This window comes from Pseudozyma flocculosa (genome assembly GCF_000417875.1).
Source record: "Pseudozyma flocculosa PF-1 unplaced genomic scaffold scaffold00010, whole genome shotgun sequence".
Taxonomy (NCBI): domain Eukaryota; kingdom Fungi; phylum Basidiomycota; class Ustilaginomycetes; order Ustilaginales; family Ustilaginaceae; genus Pseudozyma; species Pseudozyma flocculosa.
The window spans coordinates 573,089-593,704 of record NW_006920878.1 but is presented as its reverse complement, the minus strand read 5'-3'; the positions used below and the strand labels follow the sequence as shown (position 1 = coordinate 593,704).

The 20,616-nt window shown below is 64.7% G+C and overlaps 4 protein-coding genes across 4 annotated transcripts in view; 2 read left to right on the top strand and 2 right to left on the bottom strand.

Annotated features, from left to right (window-relative positions):
- Window positions 1-2,080: 2,080 nt before the first annotated feature.
- Window positions 2,081-2,453, top strand: PFL1_03419 (uncharacterized protein; the record flags this gene model as incomplete). Its single annotated transcript, XM_007880936.1, has 2 exons — window positions 2,081-2,169; window positions 2,282-2,453. 2 exons carry the CDS (start codon window positions 2,081-2,083, stop codon window positions 2,451-2,453), a joined length of 261 nt encoding a protein of 86 aa, XP_007879127.1.
- Window positions 2,454-4,094: 1,641 nt separating this feature from the next.
- On the top strand, window positions 4,095-6,449 carry PFL1_03418 (uncharacterized protein; the record flags this gene model as incomplete). The annotated part of the gene is made up of 1 exon (XM_007880935.1): window positions 4,095-6,449. The coding sequence occupies one exon, from the start codon at window positions 4,095-4,097 to the stop codon at window positions 6,447-6,449; it is 2,355 nt and encodes a 784-aa protein (XP_007879126.1).
- A 627-nt stretch (window positions 6,450-7,076) lies between these two features.
- Window positions 7,077-9,212, bottom strand: PFL1_03417 (uncharacterized protein; the record flags this gene model as incomplete). The annotated part of the gene is made up of 1 exon (XM_007880934.1): window positions 7,077-9,212. The coding sequence occupies one exon, from the start codon at window positions 9,210-9,212 to the stop codon at window positions 7,077-7,079; it is 2,136 nt and encodes a 711-aa protein (XP_007879125.1).
- Window positions 9,213-17,506: 8,294 nt separating this feature from the next.
- The window catches only part of PFL1_03416 (uncharacterized protein), a gene marked incomplete at both ends in the record, with an annotated part of 6,442 nt that continues 3,332 nt past the window's right edge, over window positions 17,507-20,616 (bottom strand). The window contains 3 exons of the mRNA XM_007880933.1: window positions 17,507-17,550; window positions 17,682-17,869; window positions 17,992-20,565. Of these exons, the coding sequence (XP_007879124.1) occupies window positions 17,507-17,550; window positions 17,682-17,869; window positions 17,992-20,565 (2,806 nt within the window). The remainder of the gene's footprint in view (window positions 17,551-17,681; window positions 17,870-17,991; window positions 20,566-20,616) is intronic.

The window sequence follows — 20,616 nt, the reverse complement described above, 5'->3', positions numbered from 1 at the left end:
CCGTGTCGAAGCGGATCGGCGATGCTGTTTGAGACTCAAGGACACTCTGAAGACGTGGATGGACGAGAAGGAGAGATGCGAAAGGGGACGGGGGATGGGGAAGGGATGGGTGAACACGTCGAGTACAGTGGAGGATGGTGGTGAGAAGCCAGAAGATGGCAACCACGACGGGCCTCGACGACGAGAATCTCGCTGAGCAGGCGGACCAGGGCGAAGCCGAAGGTGTTCTCGAGAGACTCGTCTTGGCGTCCACGCTGTGACCGGGAGAGCGGACAGGAGAGGGAGGACAATGGGCCGTTGCAACCAGGAGACGCGGAGGCCAGGGGAGCATGATTGCCCGGCCAGGGCGCCACTCGATGATGGCGAGGCCGCGCGAGGTCACCGAGGGGCCGAACGCCCTAACACCTGGCCGCATTGATGATCTCGAAGCGCTGACGAGGTTCTCGCATGTGCTCAGGCGGGCGGGCGGGCGGCGGCGGCGGTCGCAGACGATCAAGGCACCAGAGCGGTGCTACACAGCGCTGGACGGCAGCTACGTGCAGTACAGCGCTCAACCGGCGCGTCCTGCGGTGGCAATCGACTGCATGGGACAGCCGCGGTGCGGGTCGACTCCGGCGTGCGATCCGGTAGGTGCACGGACAGAGCGGACAGATGGACTGCGATGGTCGGCTCCTCGGGCGGAATGGGGCAGAGAGGCAGGAGGCGTCGGTCGTCGATCCTCCTCGGAAAAGGGGCCGATGGGCAGGGGGCGTGCCACATCTGACGCCGCCAAGAAGGTTTCGAAGACGAGGCTTAGAGAATCCAGACAGAGTGTGACGAGAGGGTGTGGGAGAGCCGGCACCACGCACCCTCTCGGCGAGACGGCGCCTTCAGCGTCCAACGTCGGCGCCCGAGGGCAACTCCGAGCACAAGGAAAGCGCAGCAGGACGCGGGCTGAGCGTGGCTGAGCTAGGCTGGTATGGCATGACGGAGGCGTGCGACGAGCGCGCTGGCGGTACGGTATGGGGTCCGCTGGTTCTTTTCCCGCTGTTGCTGCTTTTGGATCTCAGCCTGCCTCGGGATCAGGGCTCGGCGTGCCCATGCCGAACTGCAGCTGTCAAGAAACGACGGCCGCGCCTCGCCGCGCCGTGCCGAGCATTCCATCGCCGATGCCTTCAGCAAGCGCAAGGTCGGTGTTCGGTGTTGATGCTGCGCCCTCGCCGAGCAAGCCGGCCGTACGTGCTGTGCTGTGCTGTGCTGTGCTGTGCATCTTCGCCGACCTCTGATGATGGTAGTGACGCTGCTGCGGCCACCGGGTGCTCGGCCAGCCCGCCCGCCTCTTCCTGTGCACGACCTGTCTCGTCGACGCCGAGTGGCCGCCCGATGTGTTGCCGCCGCGCTTTTCAATGCAGGCCAGACGGTGGTCTGAGGCCAGCTTGCGGTCCGCTCGATGGTGCGTCCCGAGAGACTCGGCGCCGGGTCAATCGCTCCCGGAGAGCAGGAGGTGTCCCTACCGTGCCAGGGACACCTCTCTGCGAGCCCCCGTCCCCCCTCGGAACCATCCTGGCAGGCAGCAAGGTGGCAAGGGTCCAGGAGTGGCCGCCCGTTGAACGGGACATGTCACGGGCGTTGCGCAAGCGTCGATGTGCTGCGCCTGGCTTGGCCATGCTGGAGCCTTGACCTGGCCAAGTCTGGCAGCCAGCTGCGGTAGCAAAGAGGGGATCGCGACCTGTAGCAGACCGTGGCGCGGTGGGTGACGGTCAGAGGCAAGGGGGTTGGCTCCCATCCAGTGGGCGCACCTTCCATTTTGGAGCAGGCAGATCGAAAGGGTCCATGCCGGGCTGGTCTTGGGGCGGCAGCAGGCAGGGGGCCGCCCGCCTGGCTCGAGACACGCAGCTGCTCGGTTCCGAGTCGACGAGCTACGGGCCCGCCCTGCCTTTTTTCCACCTCTGTTGCAGCGGAAGGCGATCACCGCTCTCTCTGTGGGCTGTGAGCCGGCCTCGTTCTTCGCCCGTCACTAGTTTTTCTTCTTCTTCCACCTCTCCCCACCCTTCCTCCGGTACGCCTTCTGGCCGCCCCCTTCTCAGCACCGACCTTCGCCATGTCCGACATCCGCTATACGGCCGCCACGCAGCTGGAGCATCTCCATAGCCGCTACACCGGCACCATCAACGCCGACACCGAGAAGTAGTGAGTTGGTCCTGGTCGGCTGATCCCCTGCGGCGATGTTCCGGGTGCGAGGTTCTCCCTCTGACCGCGCCTGCCCTCACTCGCTCGCCCGCTCTCCTCTTCGACCCCTCAGCGAGTGGATCACGCACCAGCACCGTGACACGAGCGCCTCGATCGTGGGCCACCCGCCGCTGCACTCGTACCTGGCCGTGGCCGACGGTGAGACCAAGGCCAGGGTCAAGTTTGAGCTCACCGAGCGCATGCTGCAGCCCTGCGGTCCACCCCCGCACAAGAGCGACGACTGAGGCCGATCCTCCGTCCCGCTCACAAACCCGTCGACCGACCGCCATCGTCCATCGCCCACCGCCCTCACCAACGATACCCAGCCCAGCAACTGTATTTCTATCGACGGCCCGACCACCGAGCCGCACCAATACCATCCATGCTACACTGCTCCGGCCCGTTCAAGAGACTGTGCTTGCCCTCCTACCCCTCTTACTCCGTCTAAGTGAGGAAGATCTCTCCTTCTGCTCGCTGTCCGGTGTCCTTCTTGGTCTTGGTCGCTCCGGCCTGCTTTCCGTTTTCCCCTGTCCCGGCCCCCCTCTTGGCCTTACGGTCCTGGCTTTAGAGTCACCCGTTCCCTTTACCCGTGGGGAATTTGCGGCGCTCGCTGGGACCAAGATGAATGACCGGGTCCCTTGGGATTCGTCCCCTGGGGCTTCCTTCTGCTGCCTGCGCAAACTTGAACCTGGCGGCGACTCGATATGAGTTTTCATCCATCTCGCTGCAAAGCGGCCGGACGTCGAAGGGAGGCAGTGGTCGGTATATGCTCTTCCCTCTCTCCCGATCCTCTTGTCCTTTCTTGTTTTCCTGCGTTGCTTCATCGAGGCTCTCTGTCGTGTGATTCGGCTCGACGACGACGCCGACGAAGGCCGTGCAATCGATGCCCATTCCATACATGTGATGATGCCCTGGACCGTGTGCTCTTGGCGGCGCCGAGCGGGCGTCGCGGTTGTCCATCTTCGGCTCCGATGCTGGCCGCGACGTGGTTTCGCCGGCGGCAGCATGGCCTGCCGTTTGGCGAGGTGCCGGGCCCTGTCGATCTTTGCGGCTTCTTTGTCAGATCCTCTGTGCAAACGCCGGCGACTGGACTAGATCAAGGCGTGCATCTCGTTGCATGATGAGCTCTACAGACCGACCTTCTCTAGGAAGCTATGCTCGTCCCGCGTGGCAATCTAGGCTTGCCGCCTTCGAGCACCGGTGAGCATCGCCCCTCGAATCACCCCTCCACGCCTCCATCCTCCGGAGATAAAGGCGACCGAGGAGCGGAGTGGGTGGCGGCTTGCTCGTGTGTCGCTGTGTGTCTCGTCTCGAACCACCATCCCGTCCTTTCCTTCCCAACCTCCCCCGGACAGGCACTGAGTTGGCGCACAGAGCCGGACGTGTAGAGCCACGATACTCGCGGGACATCCTCGACCCACCGCGGAGGGCCTGGACCGGACAGGGCGCCGAACCGAGACGCACCTCCGGACGCCATCAGGCGCTCCATCGGCCACTCGCCTGTCGATCCAGCTGCGTCGGCCGACGGACGGTGCGGCACGGTGTCGTGCGACCCCGACATCGCGCCAGCCAGCAGTCTTCGGCCTTTGCCCCTCGGCGCCGTCTTGATCTTTCCTCTGGCTGCAGATCATACGATACGGCAACATAGAGCTGTTGATCCGCTTGCGAGCCCAGATAGCCGCACCACGCCTCTCATACACCTAGGTTCCCCGGTCTGGTACCGATACGCTGTCTCGAACCAGTACACGATCACGATCACGACCACGAACACGAACACTTCCACGATCACGAGTAGAACCACGATCGCCGACGCGATCTCGACCGCAACCCGGACCACATAGACGGCCACAGGGCCACTCAGCGCGACATATTCCTCAAAGGAGAGGATGGCAGCGCCATCGCTGGGTACGACTGCCCAGCAGTATGGCGGCACCACCTCGGCGACCCTCGACGGATCGCTGCTACCGCCGCTCATCATCGTCGAAGGCTTTCTCAGCGCGGCTCAGAGCGTCGTGTGGGGCAACGAGTTCCGCACCTACCTCGGGATAGGACACCAGCAGTTCCTCGACCACCTCGAATCGCCGCCAGATGCCCTACCCGAAACGGCACCGGCCGCCGACGACGGCAGTGAGGACAGGAAGCTGCTTTGCTCGACGGCCACGCCTGCGACGACGAAGACGAAAACGAAGACGACGACGGGCAAACGCAAGCGACGCTCTCAGCTCGGCTCGAGCCGCCTCGTCGTCTTTGCGCCCATCGGGCCCGTATCCAGCCTGCACGACCGGGCATGCGAGCTCTTCTACGCGCTTCGCGGCGGCACCGTCGACTATGGCGCAGAGCACGCCCGGGAGCACGGCCATTCGAGGTGGGGCAGGCGTTTCGAGACTGCCCTCTGCCCACTGTGGGGGCGCGAGGTCAGGCTGGACAATGGCGAGGTAGAGAAGCGGATGCCGGCCCACTTTCTCGGACACAGCCTCGGTGGGCCTACCATCCTCAAGCTCCAGCAGCTCCTCCGAAAGGGCTTCTTCGACGCTGCCCTCGACTACGATCGCGAGGCAGGGACGCGGTGGCGGCCGGAGGACCTCCTCCTCTCGGTCACGTCCATCTCGTCGCCGTTCCGCGGCACGCCACTCGTCTACTCGCTCGGGTCGGAACCCATCCCCGAGCCACGCGTGCGCTTCTTCAGCCTGGGCAGCCTCATCGCCAAGGCGGTCCACGTCGCCGCCTACCTCGACGTGCCCTTCTTTGACGCGCACGCCGATGCCTGGCACTTTTCGTGGAGGGGGATGAGGAGCAAGATGCAGCTGCAACGGCAAGGAGGCGGCAGCAGGGCGATCCAGCTCGACCCGCACACCGTCACCGTCCGCAGCGGTGACTCGGACCTCGAGCAGCGTGGAGAGAAGAATCAGAGCACCTCGAGCGAGCAGGCGGAAGACGAGGAGCGGTATGAGGACCGGCGGCTACCATCGCGCTCCCAGGCCACCATCACCGAGGGCGGGAGGGCCGGCCAGGACAACGACAACGACGTCGGAGGTAGAGACTGGCAAGGTCTTCGCGGGTTCCTGCGTCAGCTCTTGAAGAGCGACTGGGCAGAGGGGCGGGACTGTGCGCCGTGGGACTGCACGCTGGGCGAGCGGGAGCGGGACGACGAATCCGACGGATGGGGGCTCGAGCCGCTGCCTCGGGCCCCGTCCTCTTCCTCTTCCTACCCGTCGCCGACGGCTACCGAGATGGGTCGGAGGAGTCCGAGGACGTGGTACCGTTCCTATGCCGGGTACATGACGGTCCCCTCGCAGCAAGAAGCCGGAAGAAGCGGGGAAGCGCAGGTCCGAGGACTGCCTTACCATCAACCGCCGTCGTACCTCAACCTCTACCCCTTTACCCTGACCTCGCACCTGATCGGACGGTACGACTACGCGAGCATCGAGCCACCGCCGCGATGGCTCGAGTTCGAGGCCGACGGCAAGACGGTCAGACCCACAGCGGGGCTGTGGAAGTGGTACTGCAACGACGGCGTCGTACCCCTCGCAAGCCAGTTCCATCCCGGCGAATGTCAGCCCGGACGATGCCGACATGCAGAAGGGATCCTCTCGACCCTTTTGGTCCCGTCGTCGTCGTGGCCGATGCCGTACTCGGAAGGCAAGCGGACACCATGCGAGGATCAAGCCGACGGAAGGCAGATTGACCTTCCGACCCGGGAAGATATCGAGGCAGCGGCGGCGGATGATATCGAAGCGTTCCCGCTCGGCGGCGGGGGTGAGGGGAAGCGGTGGACGGCCGGGACGAGACCAAAGAGACCTTCGCTGCTGCGTGGCGCCAAGAGCGTGGCGACGGTTGCGCTATCGACGACGGCGCGGGCCTTCGGGTTGGAGGGCAACGGCGCGCTCCTGACGCCGTGCGACGAGGATCTGGACCGCTTCCTGCCGCTCCCCGTCACATCTTCCCCACCTTCGACGGCGGACCACGACCGCAAAGGAGGCGGCAAGCGGCAAGAGGAGCGGCAACGGCGACAGCGGCTGCCATCTTGGGACATGACGCTGCCCGAGCCGAACCAGTGGTACACGGTCGAGCTCGACGCGACCGACCACGCCACCCTCTGCCCCTTCTGGACGGGGAGCGACCTGCAGAAACAGTTCTGGACGGGAATCGGAGTCTACCTCGCCAGCGTCGACCTCCAGGCGGGATTCAGCCACAGCCACAGCCACAGCCACATCCACAGCCACAGTCACTGCAAGACTTGAAGCGGGGCACAGTGCGGCGTCAACACATCGACTATCCCGTCGGCCGCAGTGGCGTGGTACGGTAGCTACGTGGCATAGACGGTCCCGGCTGGCCTCCCGTCCTCTTTGGGCGCCCCGACGCCCTCTCCGACCGCCTTTCCCGCATGGCGGCCTGAGACAGCTGGCAAAATGCCCGAAAGGCAGCCTGATCCGCCCTCGGGCTCCGGTCTGTGCAGCTCCGTGTGTGTGAACATGTGTGTGTGTGCGTGTGCGTTTGTCGAGAATGGCCATTGTGCCCGTATCGAGGTCCTTTACAAGTTCGCTGCCCGACGTGGGAGACTATCAAAACACCGTGACAAGAGAGGGGAAAGAAAGAAGAGGAGGAGAAAGGGTGAGAGAGAGACGGAAGAGAGAGGAAGAGGCGGCAAGAGGCAGAGACAAGAGGAGGGGGAGAGCGAGAGGCGTCGGCTGAGGCAGGGCAGAGGCAGAGGGAAGAAGAGCGAGGAGATGCGAAAACGAGACGTCGCAGAAGGTCGCAGCCTAGGTGAAGCAAGACCGGCTGGAGAGCAATCCGTAAGAACAAGGTGAAGGCGGCTGACGAGCGAGAGGGTGGGGCCAGGCCGTTCCAGACGTTCAGGGCCGATGCCGTCATGCGAGTCCAAGCGATCCTGGCATGTCGGCTTCCCGCTTGGCCATGCCGCCCGCGGTGCCGCTGGACAAGGACATGGGCGTCGGGTACGAAGACAGCTCGATCCGCGGCGTCAGGCCGCTACCGGGGCCGAGTCGCCTCGACGTGAGGTCGTCTGTCGAGCTGACGTTCGTGCCGTGGACGAGATGATGGCCTGATGCGCCCATGTACGGCGACGAGCGCTGGCCAACCGGCGAGGCTTCGCGTCGAATCGGTGCCAGGCTAGGAGCGTTGCTGACACCGCTGTCGGCGTGGCTGCTCTCGTATTCGGACCTCGAGCGCGACACCTGCGCCTCGAGAAAACTGCTGGCCGTGCCCGACCGGTTCCGCGGCAGCGCCTTTGGCATCTTGAGCGGGAACGGTCGTGCCGGGTCCTGGCTGAGGAAGGTGCTCGCGCCTGTCGGCACCGTGGGCTGCGGAGGCACGTACGATGCGCTGAACTTGCCATTGACTGGAGGCGACATCATCTGGTACTCGGCGCCGGATCCATTGATCGGGGTGCGCGGGCTCATGGTCGAGGCGGATGTGCTGGCAGAGTTGAGGTTGCTGGCAAAACTCCCGTCGCTGTGCAGTCGGCTGTGTCCCGAAGGCGTGGATCCGGAGCCAGGGTAGAGAAACCCACCCGACGGTCCCGTGTGCAGCGAGGGCGAAATCAGCGGGCGGCTCGCGCTGGCATTGTAGAGACCGTTGAGGTTGCTCGATGACGATGGGCCCGACAGCAGGCTGGGCAGCTGCTGATGGCCCGACGACTGCGAGAAGCCGGACGGCGCCTGCAGGCGGCTGAGCGATCCGATGGGCGACAAGACCAGCGAGCCGGGACCAGGGATGGGCGCCGAGGAGCTTCGATCGTAAGGGGATGGACCGCCCTCCTGACCTTCGTAGCCGTAGTAGGAGCCGCCAGAGCCAGGAGGCATGCCCACGCCGCCGCCGCCGCCGCCGCCGCCGCCCATGGCTCGTCCGAAGCGGCCGTCGCGGTCGTCATCGGCGCTCCGCAGGCTGGGCGAAGAAGTGCTCTGCCAAGAACCCGCCACGCTGCCCTGCATGCCCAGCGACAGCGGCGGCCTGGAAGGCGGGATCATCTGTCCGCCAAACCCCGGGCTCGAGAGCTGCGTCTCGTCGGGTGCGCTGCTGACGCCGTCCAGGCTGCGTCCGCCTGGGGCCATGTGGCTCTCGCGACCGTAGACGCCGACGCCTCCGGCCATGCTCGTGGCCGCGGTTGGCGCCGGTTGCGACCCCGTCGTGGCGCGCCTCTTGTAGGGTCCACGCTTGACGCCGCGGCGGCGCTCCTTGCGCGAGCTGTCCTGGCACGTGTCGGTCAAGCCGTACTTGACGCAGCGGCCGCACGGCCGGCCCTCGTCGCACTTCTTGCACGCCTTCTGGCAGTTGACGCAGGCGTTCTTCACCTGCTTGCGCTTGGGTCGAACGCCGACGCCGTGGAGGCCGTCATAGGGGCCGGCGCTCATCGGCCCTGCGTCGCCGTGAGCGAAGTGGCCGGCATGAGCGGCGATGCCGGGGTCGAGGTGGGCGGGGCCCGCACCGTACATCGGGTGGGTCTGCACGCCAGGGTCGATGGTCGCACTGCCGGGATGCTGCGAGCTGTAGTAGGGATGCTGTGGTTGCTGCGGCTGCTGATGCTGATGTTGCTGCATCATGGCGTCCGGATGCTGGGCCAGCTGCGCAGCGCCATAGAAACCAGGAGACCCGTACTGCGGGAATCCTGTTGGCATGCCGCCGCCGTACTGGCCAATCTGCGCCTGTGGCGCATACGCCGAAGACGCCGCGGCGGCGGCAGCTGCAGGGTCGCCGACGTGGTGGCCGGACATGGGGCCAGGCATTCCGTAGTTCATGCTGGGATTCGGTGACGCGGAGGGCCTAGCCTGCATGTAGCTGGCAGCGTAGGTGGACGAGTTGGGCGAAGGGAGCGGGAGCTCGCGATAGCCTCCCGAAGCTGGCGTCTGAAGATGTCGAATCGGTTGGCCAAGCGGCGTCTGCTGCATCATCGAAGGATCGCCGGAGAGCGAGCCGTTCTGATGAGGCTGTGGTGGGGCTTGCTGCTGGCCCCAGGCGTAGGGATCGGCGGATGGACGTCCAGACATGGGCCAGAATCCTCTGCAGGGGCGATGGGAAAGCAACAGTGCAAAGGGATTGAGGCAAGGTCAGCGACCGTGGTCAAGCACACAGGCTTCATGTCGGGACCCGCGCGACGCGCCGCGCCGACATCGATCGGTCTAGCTGCCACGTATTGGCTTCGCGTCGCATTCGAGAGTCTTGGGCCGGTGAGCCGCGACACCCTCAATTGATGGGCGAGCAGCAGTCGACGTACCCTCAGACAATCCCTCGAGACGATGTTGTTGGGTGTGGATCAGCGAAGGGGTCGACGCGATGCCAAAAGGTGGTGAGACGCAGGCTTTCGTTTTGCGGCGCGAACCCGTGGTAGAGGTGGGAGAAAGGAACGTCGAGTGAGGTGAGACGAGACCGTGTGTTGTTGCTTTTGCGGTGGTCTGCGAGCTGTCGAGCGGACCGAAGTTCTTCTGCCAGAAAACGAGCGCTGAGAGTTGGACAGGCGCAGCAAGAAAGGAGAGTTGGCGGCGGACTTGCTGTTACTCAAGTTGAAGGAGGTGGAGATGGTGTTGGTGGTCGTGGAGCGTGGACTGGATGGCTTTGCGCGACCGGATGGGGAGATGATGAAGCGGAGGGGAGAGGGGAGATGGTACCGGATTCGGGGCGAAGGCGACGGAGGAAGAAGCTTGCTTGTTGTATATCAGGCGCGAGCGCGGCGGATCTCTCTCTGAGCCTTGGCGCCTCGTGGCGGGCGGAGAATGCGACGGAGCCTGATGGGGGCGGAGAATGGCAGAGGCTGATGTCGGCGTCGGTGATGGCGATGATGTGAGAGGGAAGAGATGGGGAGAGAGAGGAGAGAGTAGAGAGAAAGGAGAGGGGGAGAAGAGGGCTGGAGAGAGGCGAGGTTGTTGCTTGTTTAGCTACCGGGACATCGAGGCAGGCCTGGACGGGAAGGAGGGAGCGCGGGCAGGGACGAGAATAGAGTGGGCCCGTAAAGGATGCTGTCGGATATCGTCAGGAGGACGCACCAGCAGAGCGGGAGTGAAAGGGAGGAAGAGAGGGGCGGAGAGAAAGACGGCCAAGGGAGCAAGGACTGGCAGCGGATCGAGGCCCCGGAGGCTCGGGCAAAGTTCGAAGCGACGGTACGCCGGCCTGTCGCGGTCGGGGAGAGAAGGTGGATGAGGGGCGGCCCACACTCGGGCAAGTGGAGCCAGCAAGCTGGGTAGGTACCTTGAGAGGGTATGGCGCGCTGGCGACGGGGCTGCAGCCGGGCAAGGTGATGGGTGCCGGTCTGCGGGTGTATGCTGCTGCTCCGAGCTGTTTGTGGCTGGTTCGAAGCGAAGATTGAGGCAAACGCTGCGACAGCGACGGCGGCAGCGGCGGCAACTACCTACCAGGGCGGCGGCGGCGGCGGCGGTGATGATGATGCTGATGGGGCTGCTGTTGGGACGACGAGGCGGGGGAGGGGGGGGGAAGGGTTTCGACGGGAGGATCTGGGCTCGTCGTTGTGCCTGGCCTGTCGAGCGGCAAGCGGCAGTAGAGCAGCTCAAGCCTCGCAACGGGCAGCAGGGTCGAGTTCGAGTTCGAGTTCGAGGTCGAGGACGAGGAGGGGGAGGGGCGAGCGAGCGGCCGAGGTCGAGGCAGGTCGAGCTGCTCCGCCTGCCTAGGCCATGCATGCTGCTTGCTGCCTGCCTGCCTGCCTGCCTGCCTGGCTCTTTCAGGAACAGGCAGGCAGGCAGGCCAGGGCAAGCAGCCGTTCTCAGACGGGTCTGATGCGCAGGAGTGCAGCAAAGCGGGCAGGAGCGGCGGGGAGGCTGGCGGCTTCTCATCGCGGACGCCCTTCGGAGGGCCCCGAGGTGGCAGGCCGGGAAGGACGAGGCGCTGGGCCCAGACACAGCAGCGGGTCAAAGGCTAGGGGGAAAAGGCTAGAGGGCGGGGGCGAGGGCGCAGGGTCTCAGCTGAGAACCCGAGCAGCAGCTCGCTGCTCGCCCTGGCTCGCTGGACGCTGGTTGGCTGAAGGGTGCGGGACCCGCTGCACGGCTTGGGTGGATGGCAGAAGCAAGCAAGCAAGCAGCAGCAAGCCATGCCATGCCATGCCATGCCATGCACCGCAATGGGGCAAGCGGCAGGCAGCCAAGCCAGCCAGCAGCAGGCCAGCAAGAGCAGGGTACATACACGAGCAGGCCACGAGTCGAACGCTAAGGCTAGGCCGGCTAGGCGCCCAGATCGTTCCTTGATTCGGCTCACAGACGGTCCGAGAGACGTTTTCTTTCTGCACCCAGAAAAAAGGGCCAGCAGACCAATTTCTCTGGCTACTCTGGATCTGTGCCTCAGTCGAGGCACCCTAGCCTGCGCTTTGCCCATCGCCGTCTCCCAAGACCACCATCAGCCACAGGAGGGGGCCAGCGGAGCGCCCTCGCTACCGGGACTTGACCACAGGCAACGGTTGTCGGGCCCGGTCCGGTCCGGCTCTACTCTCCACACCACACCATGCCCAGGCGACTGTTTTTGCCTGGCTCTCGACCAGGCCCCCTACATAAGCCCTGGCCTATCCCCCTCATTTTATTCTGCGCTGCCAAGCAGTCGACGCGGGCTGGCCAGGCTGCGGTTGGTTCCGCCCTGGCCGACCGAGAGCGCGCTGCATCGGGACTTCCCGGTCCCGAACCAGCAAGTCGGGCGGGCGGGCCGACAGGTCGGCGGGCCACCACCTCAGACACGCTCTGGCGCGCTGGAGCCAGCCGGCGCGTGCTCCCCAGCTTCAGCTCTTACACGTCGGGCCCTCGACAGCACCGTGGCCTCTCTCCTCAGGCTGCCAGCACGCAGAGCCCGGCCGGCTCGATGATCATAGGGGAGCAAAGAGGCGAGCAGGCAAGCAGGAAAGGTCTAGACCTCCTCCCCGCCCCATGCAAACCTGCACGAACATACTAACAGCTGTATTGGAAGCTCGTAGCTTCGACTTCAATTCGAAATTCGGCTCGGCCCCGGCCCGAAATACAAAAGCAAGCAGAGGCAGTAGTAATCGCAATTTTAAATCGTTGACCCAGGGCCGAGCCTCGGGGGCCACATCTGGACCTTACCCGCCTTTGGCAAGGCCGCCTGCCACGCATGGCCGGTGGTGGTGCCTGAACCGCCCGGCTCACCGTTCAGCCGCGCGAGCGGTGGGACGATGTCCCGAGGTACCGGTCTTTTGCCCCACCTCGACCCTGGGCACGGCAGGCCGGTCGTACAAAGATCCGCAGCGCGACGGACGCCGCAACGCAGGCGGCACCGTAGCGACAATGCAGACGACGACCACGACGACGGCGGGCGCCGTTACCGCGAGGGATGGTCTCGAGAGATCGAGGGTGGGCAAGGGATACCTGTCGGTTGCACGGGAGAGGCACAGCGTTGGGAAAGTCGACGGCAAGCACCCGAGGGATGAGCCGACTACACTGCCCACCCGCCTCTGTTTGGCTCGGGCAATAATGGTCCTCGCTCGGCGTTTGCTGCCCGTTGGCCGCACGCGAACGCATCGTAGGTGTGGGCCAAGGTTGGTGGCTACCGGTGCCCTGCGGCGGCGGCGGCCGCCCACGAAAGCGGCCAAAACAGTACGCATGTGGGTACCGTAGTTGTACAGCACCGGCTGCCTCTTGGAGAGTCTCCTCGGCCCGAGCCGACCGGGAAGCGTCGTAGAGCAGCACCGTCCGTTTGCACGCTTCTCGTCCACCATCACGCCGCCGTCGGCCCGTTGCGCTGGAAAGCAATCAAAGCAAGCAAGGAGTTTTGAGGCGACGGCGGCGTCGGCAGCGGCAGCGGCCCAATTGATGGGCGTCAATAGACCGGTCAACTTGGCTCGGTGCGAAGAGCAAGCACCAGGTCGCTGGCACCACGCTCGAAGGACGCGGGCAAGAGGGACAAGGTGATGGCCTCGGCGTTGGCCGGTTTCGGCCTCCGAGAGCGTGGGCCGGTCTCGGGCACGGCCAGGCAGAAGAGAGGAGCGTACTCTGTAAAATGCAGCCACAGCCCTCAAAGCACGTACGGTACCTCTCTGTGACTACCTAGGTACATGAAGTGCTGCTCCTCTGCATCGGACAAGGTAAGAGCAAAGCACAGAACAAGGTCAAGCAGGCAGGCAGACACGGGCGCGCTGAAATTGCTGCTCAGAGGTATGGTCTGCTGCTTCCCATCGATTGTCCGCGCGAATTGGCACCCAGGTCGCTCTGAGCCCTTCCGCATGACCACACGTCTGGGGAAGGGGCAGCGGCTGGCTGGGCCCTCTAGCTGTAGCTCGCTCGCGTGGCCCTCGTGGCAAAGAAGGGGGCGCGGGCAGGGCGCAGAAAGGTTGGGAAAAATGCAAGCAGCTTGCTCGCTCGCTCGCTCGCCCGCCCTGCCCTGCCTGCCTGCTCTGCTCTGCTCTGCTTGGCCGGGGAAACCCCGAGGAACATGCCGCAGATCGGGAAGCTGGCCGTGGCTTCGATGGGTCAAGCAAGGAAGGAGAAGGCTCGAGCGGAACGGGTTTATCCGTCCCTTTTCGCGCCCTGGGCAGAGGGGGGGACCAGCACCGCCCTCGGCCGCTGGCAAGTCTCAACTCGACCCGTCATCTTCGTCGAAAGCCCTGCGCAGGTTTTCCCCTTTGTCGAGAGGCATTCAAAGTTTCCTCAGAGGAGGAGGACCCACGAGAGCGGCCCGACCGGCCAGCGCTGGATCGACGATCGATGATGGTCGGCCGGCCTCCGTGGAGCAAAGGTATGTAGGGCGGACCAGCGTCACCCCGTCGTGACCTCTAGTTGCACGACGGAGAACGGCGGCCTGGCCTCGTGCTCGGCGTGCCCGTGATTGATTGCAGGCCCGGCGATGAGCTTGCAGCAGTCGATCTCGATCCAGTCAGAGGGTCTCGACCGAGTATCCGGTCCTGTTCATAGAGTGGCCAGCCATGGCCTGGCGAGGCCTGGCGACAGTGTGGCGAGGCGAGGCAGGCGGGGCAGGGCGGGGCGAGGATCACGCAGCGGATAGGGCCATCACATGTCGTGGGCGGAGTCAATGTGTCTTGCTTGTGGCCCCTCGTGCGGTTAGAGGCTCGATGATGACGACAGAGGCATCGCGAGCAGCCAATTCAAGCTCTCTACTTGCCTCCCTAGGCCTCTCCTTTCCTCGTCGCCGTGCACTGCACTCGATCTTGGCCCGGCTGCCTCTTCAGATGAAGGTCATACGGTGTCGTCAAGATGGCGGCCACGGCGGCAAACAGAGTAGTAAGAGTACTGGCCGTCGGGCGCTCCTACCAGCTGGCCCGTTGCGGACCCCGCTCGACCAGGGTCCAGAGGGTCCGTCGGCTACGTCGGACTTGGTTGTTGGCAGATGGAGCAGGGTGGCGAGGAACGTTTGATCAGACTTGGCTCGACAAGGCATGGGGAGAGTCGAGCGGAGACAGCGACTGCGGTACATGCGCTGGCATGGCAGGCATGTCTAGCCCTCTGTAGCCGATCGAAGCTCGTTGAAGTGTCTGACCTCGAAAACCCATCCAGGCGAGGGTCACGCCCCCTCCTCACGCCACCTGCCGACCTACGCTAGGTACCGTAGACTATGGGTCGCCTCGCCTCGTTCTGGCAAGCAAAACACGCTTTCGAACCATGCATGTGTCACCAAGGCCATGCCTTGGTCGCTCGACGACGTAAGGTTGGCGGTAGAGTACGGTCTACAGGTGGCGCACATCCGCGGCGGTGGCACGACCTCGGGGACCGCAAGCAGGCACGGGATCGACGTCGAGATCGAGCGTCTACGATGGACGCGCTGGCACTCGCGGAGATACGGGTCGCCTGCTCCTCCGTCCTCTGACAATCCCTGGCTCCGCCGGTCCCGCTGCAGGCTGGCTGTCCGTGTTCAAGCTCAGTCGTCCTGGCAACCAGCCTCGTTGGTGGGTTCGCAGCAGGCGGGTCCGTCTCTTGGGAGATGATATGCGCCGCCCTACGCCGAGGATGGACCGAGGCGACGCTTCCAGCAGGTCACCGTAGCCTCGAGATGTAGCATGAGCGCCAGCGCTGCTTCCGAGGGGATTTTGCTAGGAGAGCAGGCAGGGGACATGACGACGTACTCTCTTGCAGCGCTTTCGGCCGTCAACAAACCGCGTCCGAAGAGGCGAAAGGGCTCATCGAGCTGACGAGCATGTAGATCGGCCTCGATGCTCGATCGACTTGCAAGAGGTGGGGAGAGGGTCATGGTGCCACAACCCGACCCGAGAACAGAGGACGGGACCGTGTTTGTACTGCAAACACGTCGTCTCCTACCTATCTCCGGTGCATTTGCGGGTTGCGCCGACGGGCGGGAAAGACCGGAGACCGGATCGATCTGCGCGGGCACGATAGACGGACCGCCCGCGTGTCGGGCCGCTGGATAGGTAGCTCTGTGCCCGCGGATATGGACGCAGATGGGGAAGGATGAGGCAAGGAGGGAGGGCAGAGCGTCTGTTGGCCGCCACTCACACCGCGTCGGACGCCGACTGCACAATGTCCGATGTCCGCGACAGACTCTCGACCGCCGAGGCCTTCCTTGGTAAGTGGTTGGGGGGGGTCGGGGGGGATGGAGGTACGTAGGACCGCGGACATCTGTCTGGCCCGTTCCCGCCCGTCCGCCCATGACGAACGGAGTGGGAACGTCATCCCTCGGCCTGCTGCGCCTGTCCCTTCAACGCCACTAAGTGGTATGTAGATGCCCCGGCTCCCGCGCTCGATAGCGGGGAGACGATGCTGCCGGCCAAGATCGTACACGGCACAGACTGCGCGCATCTCGAGGCCCGGCGCTTGCTCTGCTTGCCTTGTCTTGCCACTCTACGACGAAATCAAGGCCGCGCACGGCAGGTGAGACGAGGAGACGAGGAGGTCGCGACCCTTTCTTGAGAGATGAGCAGCGAACGAGGCTGAGCAAGGTGCCTGCGGTCCGCCTCCTCTCCCCATGTGGGAGCCACGAGGCAATTCTCAGGAACACGACAGCCGTCCCTCGTAAGCCCTAGCGCGCCTTCTTTCCGCCTCGCTCGACCGGAACCAAAATGCCGTCCACTCTTTCTCTCTCGTTCGAGGTGAGATGGCGTGGCCCCTCTTCGTGATCCTTACAGAAGGTCGAGCCCATACAGGCAAGTGTGGCCCGACTCCACTTGGCTATCGAGAAGCCCGGGAGGTCGGGCAGAAGGAGAGGCAGGCAGAAGGACGGAGCTCGAATCTCCGTACATACAGTACTTCCCCCGCTGGGTCCTGTACCTGTGAGCCACAGGCGTGCCTTGGTGCTAGAAGTAGCCGGCCGCAGGCGCCAAAGCCAACAAGTGTGCACAAAGCGTGCAGCCAGGCGTCTTGCTCTCTGGCTGTGGGAACGTCACCTCTCCGATCGATGCCGTAGAGGACCAGCACCGTACCATGCTCCTCTGGGCCGAACGGCTATGGCCATCGAGTACCGGCTGCTCTGGCTGGACCTTTGGCCGCTTGCGGGGAGATCCTGCTGCGTGCGTGCGAGCGTACAATCGCCTCGAGGACTCGATCTTTCCCCCCTCTCGAGTTCGAAGGCGCCCCACCAGAGTGTGAATCCGAGAGGGACGAATCTGGGTCGATCCTCGCCGTTCTGTTTCGCCCTGCTTCGACCCCCCGTACCTGCCTACATCGCACGCCACGCAGGGCAGGGGCAGAGGAGGCAGATCAGAGGAACCGGCTTGAGCTGCTGCCACGGAGCAGGATTCAGGAACAGAGACACACAATCGCGCGCGCGCAAGAGGCTAGGCAGGGCAAGGCCAGGCCGAGCCTGCCCAGCGGGAGGAAGCCTGCCTGAGCTTCCCACCCCCTTCTGTCTCGGCCCTCTTGTCCGCTTCCGTCCGCGCCTTAGCTTTATTCCCGCTCCCCCCCACCCCCCACTTGCGCGCCCTTTTCCTCGCCCTTTTTTCACCGACTTTTAGGATCTCGAGCCTTTCCTTGGCCGCTGGAGTAAGAGCGCTCAAAGTCAAAGGGGGGTGCGCGCGGCTTCACTCTCGACGTGCGACACCATCATCCGAGCACGGATGCGACTGGCTTCCGGTGCAATGCATTCCACGACCTCGCACGAGTACAGGCACCGTAGAGAAGCGGACGCGGACGGAAGCGTCGATCAAGCCCAGGGCGAGCAGAGGAGGCCTAGGCTAGATAGCGTCGGCGCCGTCGAGGAGCCAAGTACGCCGATGACGATGGTGGTGGCAGTAGGGTGGATGGCTGCGTGGCGGCGGCGGCGCCGCCATGGTTACGAAAGCTGCATGGCGAAGCCTGTTGGTACACAGAGAGACTATGCTAGAGTTGTCGTGGCGCGGGGTACTGCCCGAGCGCGATCCGGTCCTCCCTCGTCTTCACTCTTCGACGCCCGCCAGCTCGTCGACCGTCTTCTTGCGGTCTGTTTGGGCCTCGGCGCCAGAACAGTGAGCGAAAGAGAAGCTCATCGGTCAGCGGCTGCCTTGACGCGACCGATACACATCTCGCAGCCTCGGCCTGGGCCTGGCTTGTCTCGGCGTGTTCGGCACTCACGGCTCTTTGCCTTGCGTCGCGATCCAGACGGAGAGGCGCTGCCGCTGTCCTGCTCCATCGGCGTGCTCCTCTGAGAAATCTCGCTGATCCTCGCCTTTTTGCCGCCGCCGCGCTTCTTTGGCAGCTGCGGCTGCGGCGTCGTCTCGGCCGTCTCGGTGTCGCCGCGCGTGGGCGGTCGAGCTCCGAAACTGTGCAACATAGGCAGGCAAGCGCAGAGGGGACGGGGTGAAGAAGGGGGGCGGAGGACACGTTCAGCGACGGTGCTCGCAGGCACGCCTACTTCTGCACGCCAGGCCACGTCTCGACTCACAAGTCGTCTTCGTCGTCTTCGAGCGCCCACTCGAGTCCCGAGGCGGGGGCCGGCGACTGGTTGACGGCGGCCTTGTCCTTGTTGAGACGGCGCTTGGCGTGCATGGCCCTCGCCGAGTCGGCCTTGTCCTGCGCCGTCTGGGCCTCTTCGGCCTGCTTGCGGCGCAGCATCGACTCGGCCAGCTCGTCGTCGTCGAGCAGCAGCGACACAATCTCCTGTGGCCTGGCCATGCCCGTCTCGCTGTAGGCCTTGGTGCCGACGACAATGTCCTGCACCTCCTTCTTGTTCCTCGCCAGCCGGACGATACGCTCGTCGATGGTGCCCTTGGTGATCAGACGGTACACGGTCACCTGTTTGGTCTGGCCCAGACGGTGGGCGCGGTCCATGGCCTGCGAGTCGTTGGACGGGTTCCAGTCGTGGTCGTAGAAGATGACGGTGTCGGCCGCGGTCAGGTTGATGCCCAGGCCGCCGGCGCGCGTCGAGAGGAGGAAGATGAAGAGCTCGGGCTTGGTCTGCCAGTCGGTCACCATGTCGCGGCGGTCCGAGATCTTGGAGGCTCCGTCGAGGCGCAGGTACTTGTACTGGCGGTAGATGAGGTACTCCTCCATCAGGTCGATCATGCGCGTCATCTGGAAGTAGATGAGCACGCGGTGGCCGCCCGCCTTGAGCTCGCGCAGCAGCGAGTCGAGGCGCGCCAGCTTGCTCGAGTCGACGATGAGCTTGTTCATCTGGGGCACCGACATGCCGTTGTGCGGCAGCTGGTCGAGCGACGAGTTGGCCAGCAGGCCGACGGGCGGGACGCCCGGAAGCTCGCGCTGCAGCGCCTCGACGCGGTCCTCGGACTCGCGGCCCTCGGGCGACAGGCCAAAGAGGGCGGCCGACATCCTGGCGTCCCTGCCCATGGTCTCTTGCGACTCGACAAAGGGGCGGTCGTTGCTGTAGAAGCGGATCGGCGGCGCCACCGCGGAAGCCAGCGTGGCCCTCGCCGAGTCCTTGGCCAGGTACGCGTGGCTGCGGTAGTCGGTGACGATCTGGTCGAGGGGCAGCAGCATCGAGGGCGAGCGGCCCGAGTTGGACGGCACGGGACGCAGCACCTTGGCCGTCGGCCGGAGCGCAGACACGGCAAAGTCGTCGTCGTGCGCCAGCGACGCCCGCTCGGACCAACGACGCTCCTCGTCGGCGGATGCGAGCGCGTTGGCCAGCGCAGGGCCGTGGAAGGCGCGCTCGGCGTCGGCCGGGTCGAGTCCGAGCAGGGGCAAGAAGGCAAAGGCCGAGCGCGGCAGCTCGAGCGACTTGTGGACATGGGGAGAGCGCCAGATGCTGAGCAGGTTGGACAGGTACCCCGTGTCGAAGCCCTTGCGCGATCCGGGACCAGGCACGTCGAGCAGGCCGCCGTCGCGGACGACGAGCTTGGGCACGCGGTACTCGATCAGCGAGGCCGTCGAGTCTGGCAGGTGGAGCAGGTCGCCCTCGCGCGCCAGCGATCCGGACTGGGCGAAGCGGGCAAAGGCAAAGGGCGCCTGGACATCGGCGCGCTCAAAGAGCTCCGGGTGGTTGCAGACCTTGCGGAACTGCATCACGAGGTTCATGAGGCTCTTGAGGCCGGCCTCGTCGTTGGACGTCGCCTTGTCCATGAGCTCGGCGAGCGAGATGTGGGAGCGGAGGCCGCGGTAGAGCATCTTCTGCCGCGCCGACATGTCGCAGAGGATGTCGATCTCGATCTTGTCGCCGAGCTCGTTCTGGACGTTCTTCTTGATGCGGCGCAGCATAAAGGGCTTGAGGATCATGTGGAGGCGGCGCAGCTGGTGCTCGTTGAGCGTGCCCTTGTTCTCGGCGTGGCTCTCAATGTCCTTGGAGAACCACTCGCTGAACTCGTCGTGCGAGTCGAAGAGGCTGGGCATGATGAAGTGGAGGAGCGCCCACAGCTCCTGCATCGAGTTCTGGACGGGCGTGCCCGTCAGCAGCAGCCGGTTGCGGCAGTTGAAGCCGAGCAGCGTCTTCCAGCGGATGCTCGACGACGACTTGATCGCCTGCGCCTCGTCGAGGATCATGTACTGCCACTTGACCCGCTGAAAGTACTTTTCGTCGGACACGACCAGCTGGTAGCTCGTCACCAGCACGTGGAACGGCGCGTCGCGGTTGTACGAGATCTGCTTGCGGTTCCAGAACTTGCGCAGCACGGCGCGGTCCTTGACGTTGCCCCAGTACGGCAGCGCCTTGAGCGAGGGGACGAAGCGGCTGATCTCCTGCTGCCAGTTGTGCAGCGTCGACGCCGGCGCGATGACCAAAAAGGGCCCCCAGATGTCGTGCACCTCGGCCAGGTACGCCATCAGCGAAATCGACTGCACCGTCTTGCCAAGGCCCATTTCGTCTGCCAGGATGCCGTTGATGCCCTGCTCGTAGAGGTTGGCGAGCCAGTTGAGGCCCTTGAGCTGGTACTCCTTGAGCTGCGCCGTCAGCATCTTTGGCTGCTTGACCTCCATCTGGCCCATCGACGTCGGATTGAGGAAGTTCATGTCGTCCGAGTCGAACGCCTTGCCGAGGTCCTTTTCCTGGATGCGTGCCCCGCCGCCGCTGCCCTCGCCCTCGTCGCCGTCCTCGGCGGCCAAGGCGGCGGCGGCCTCG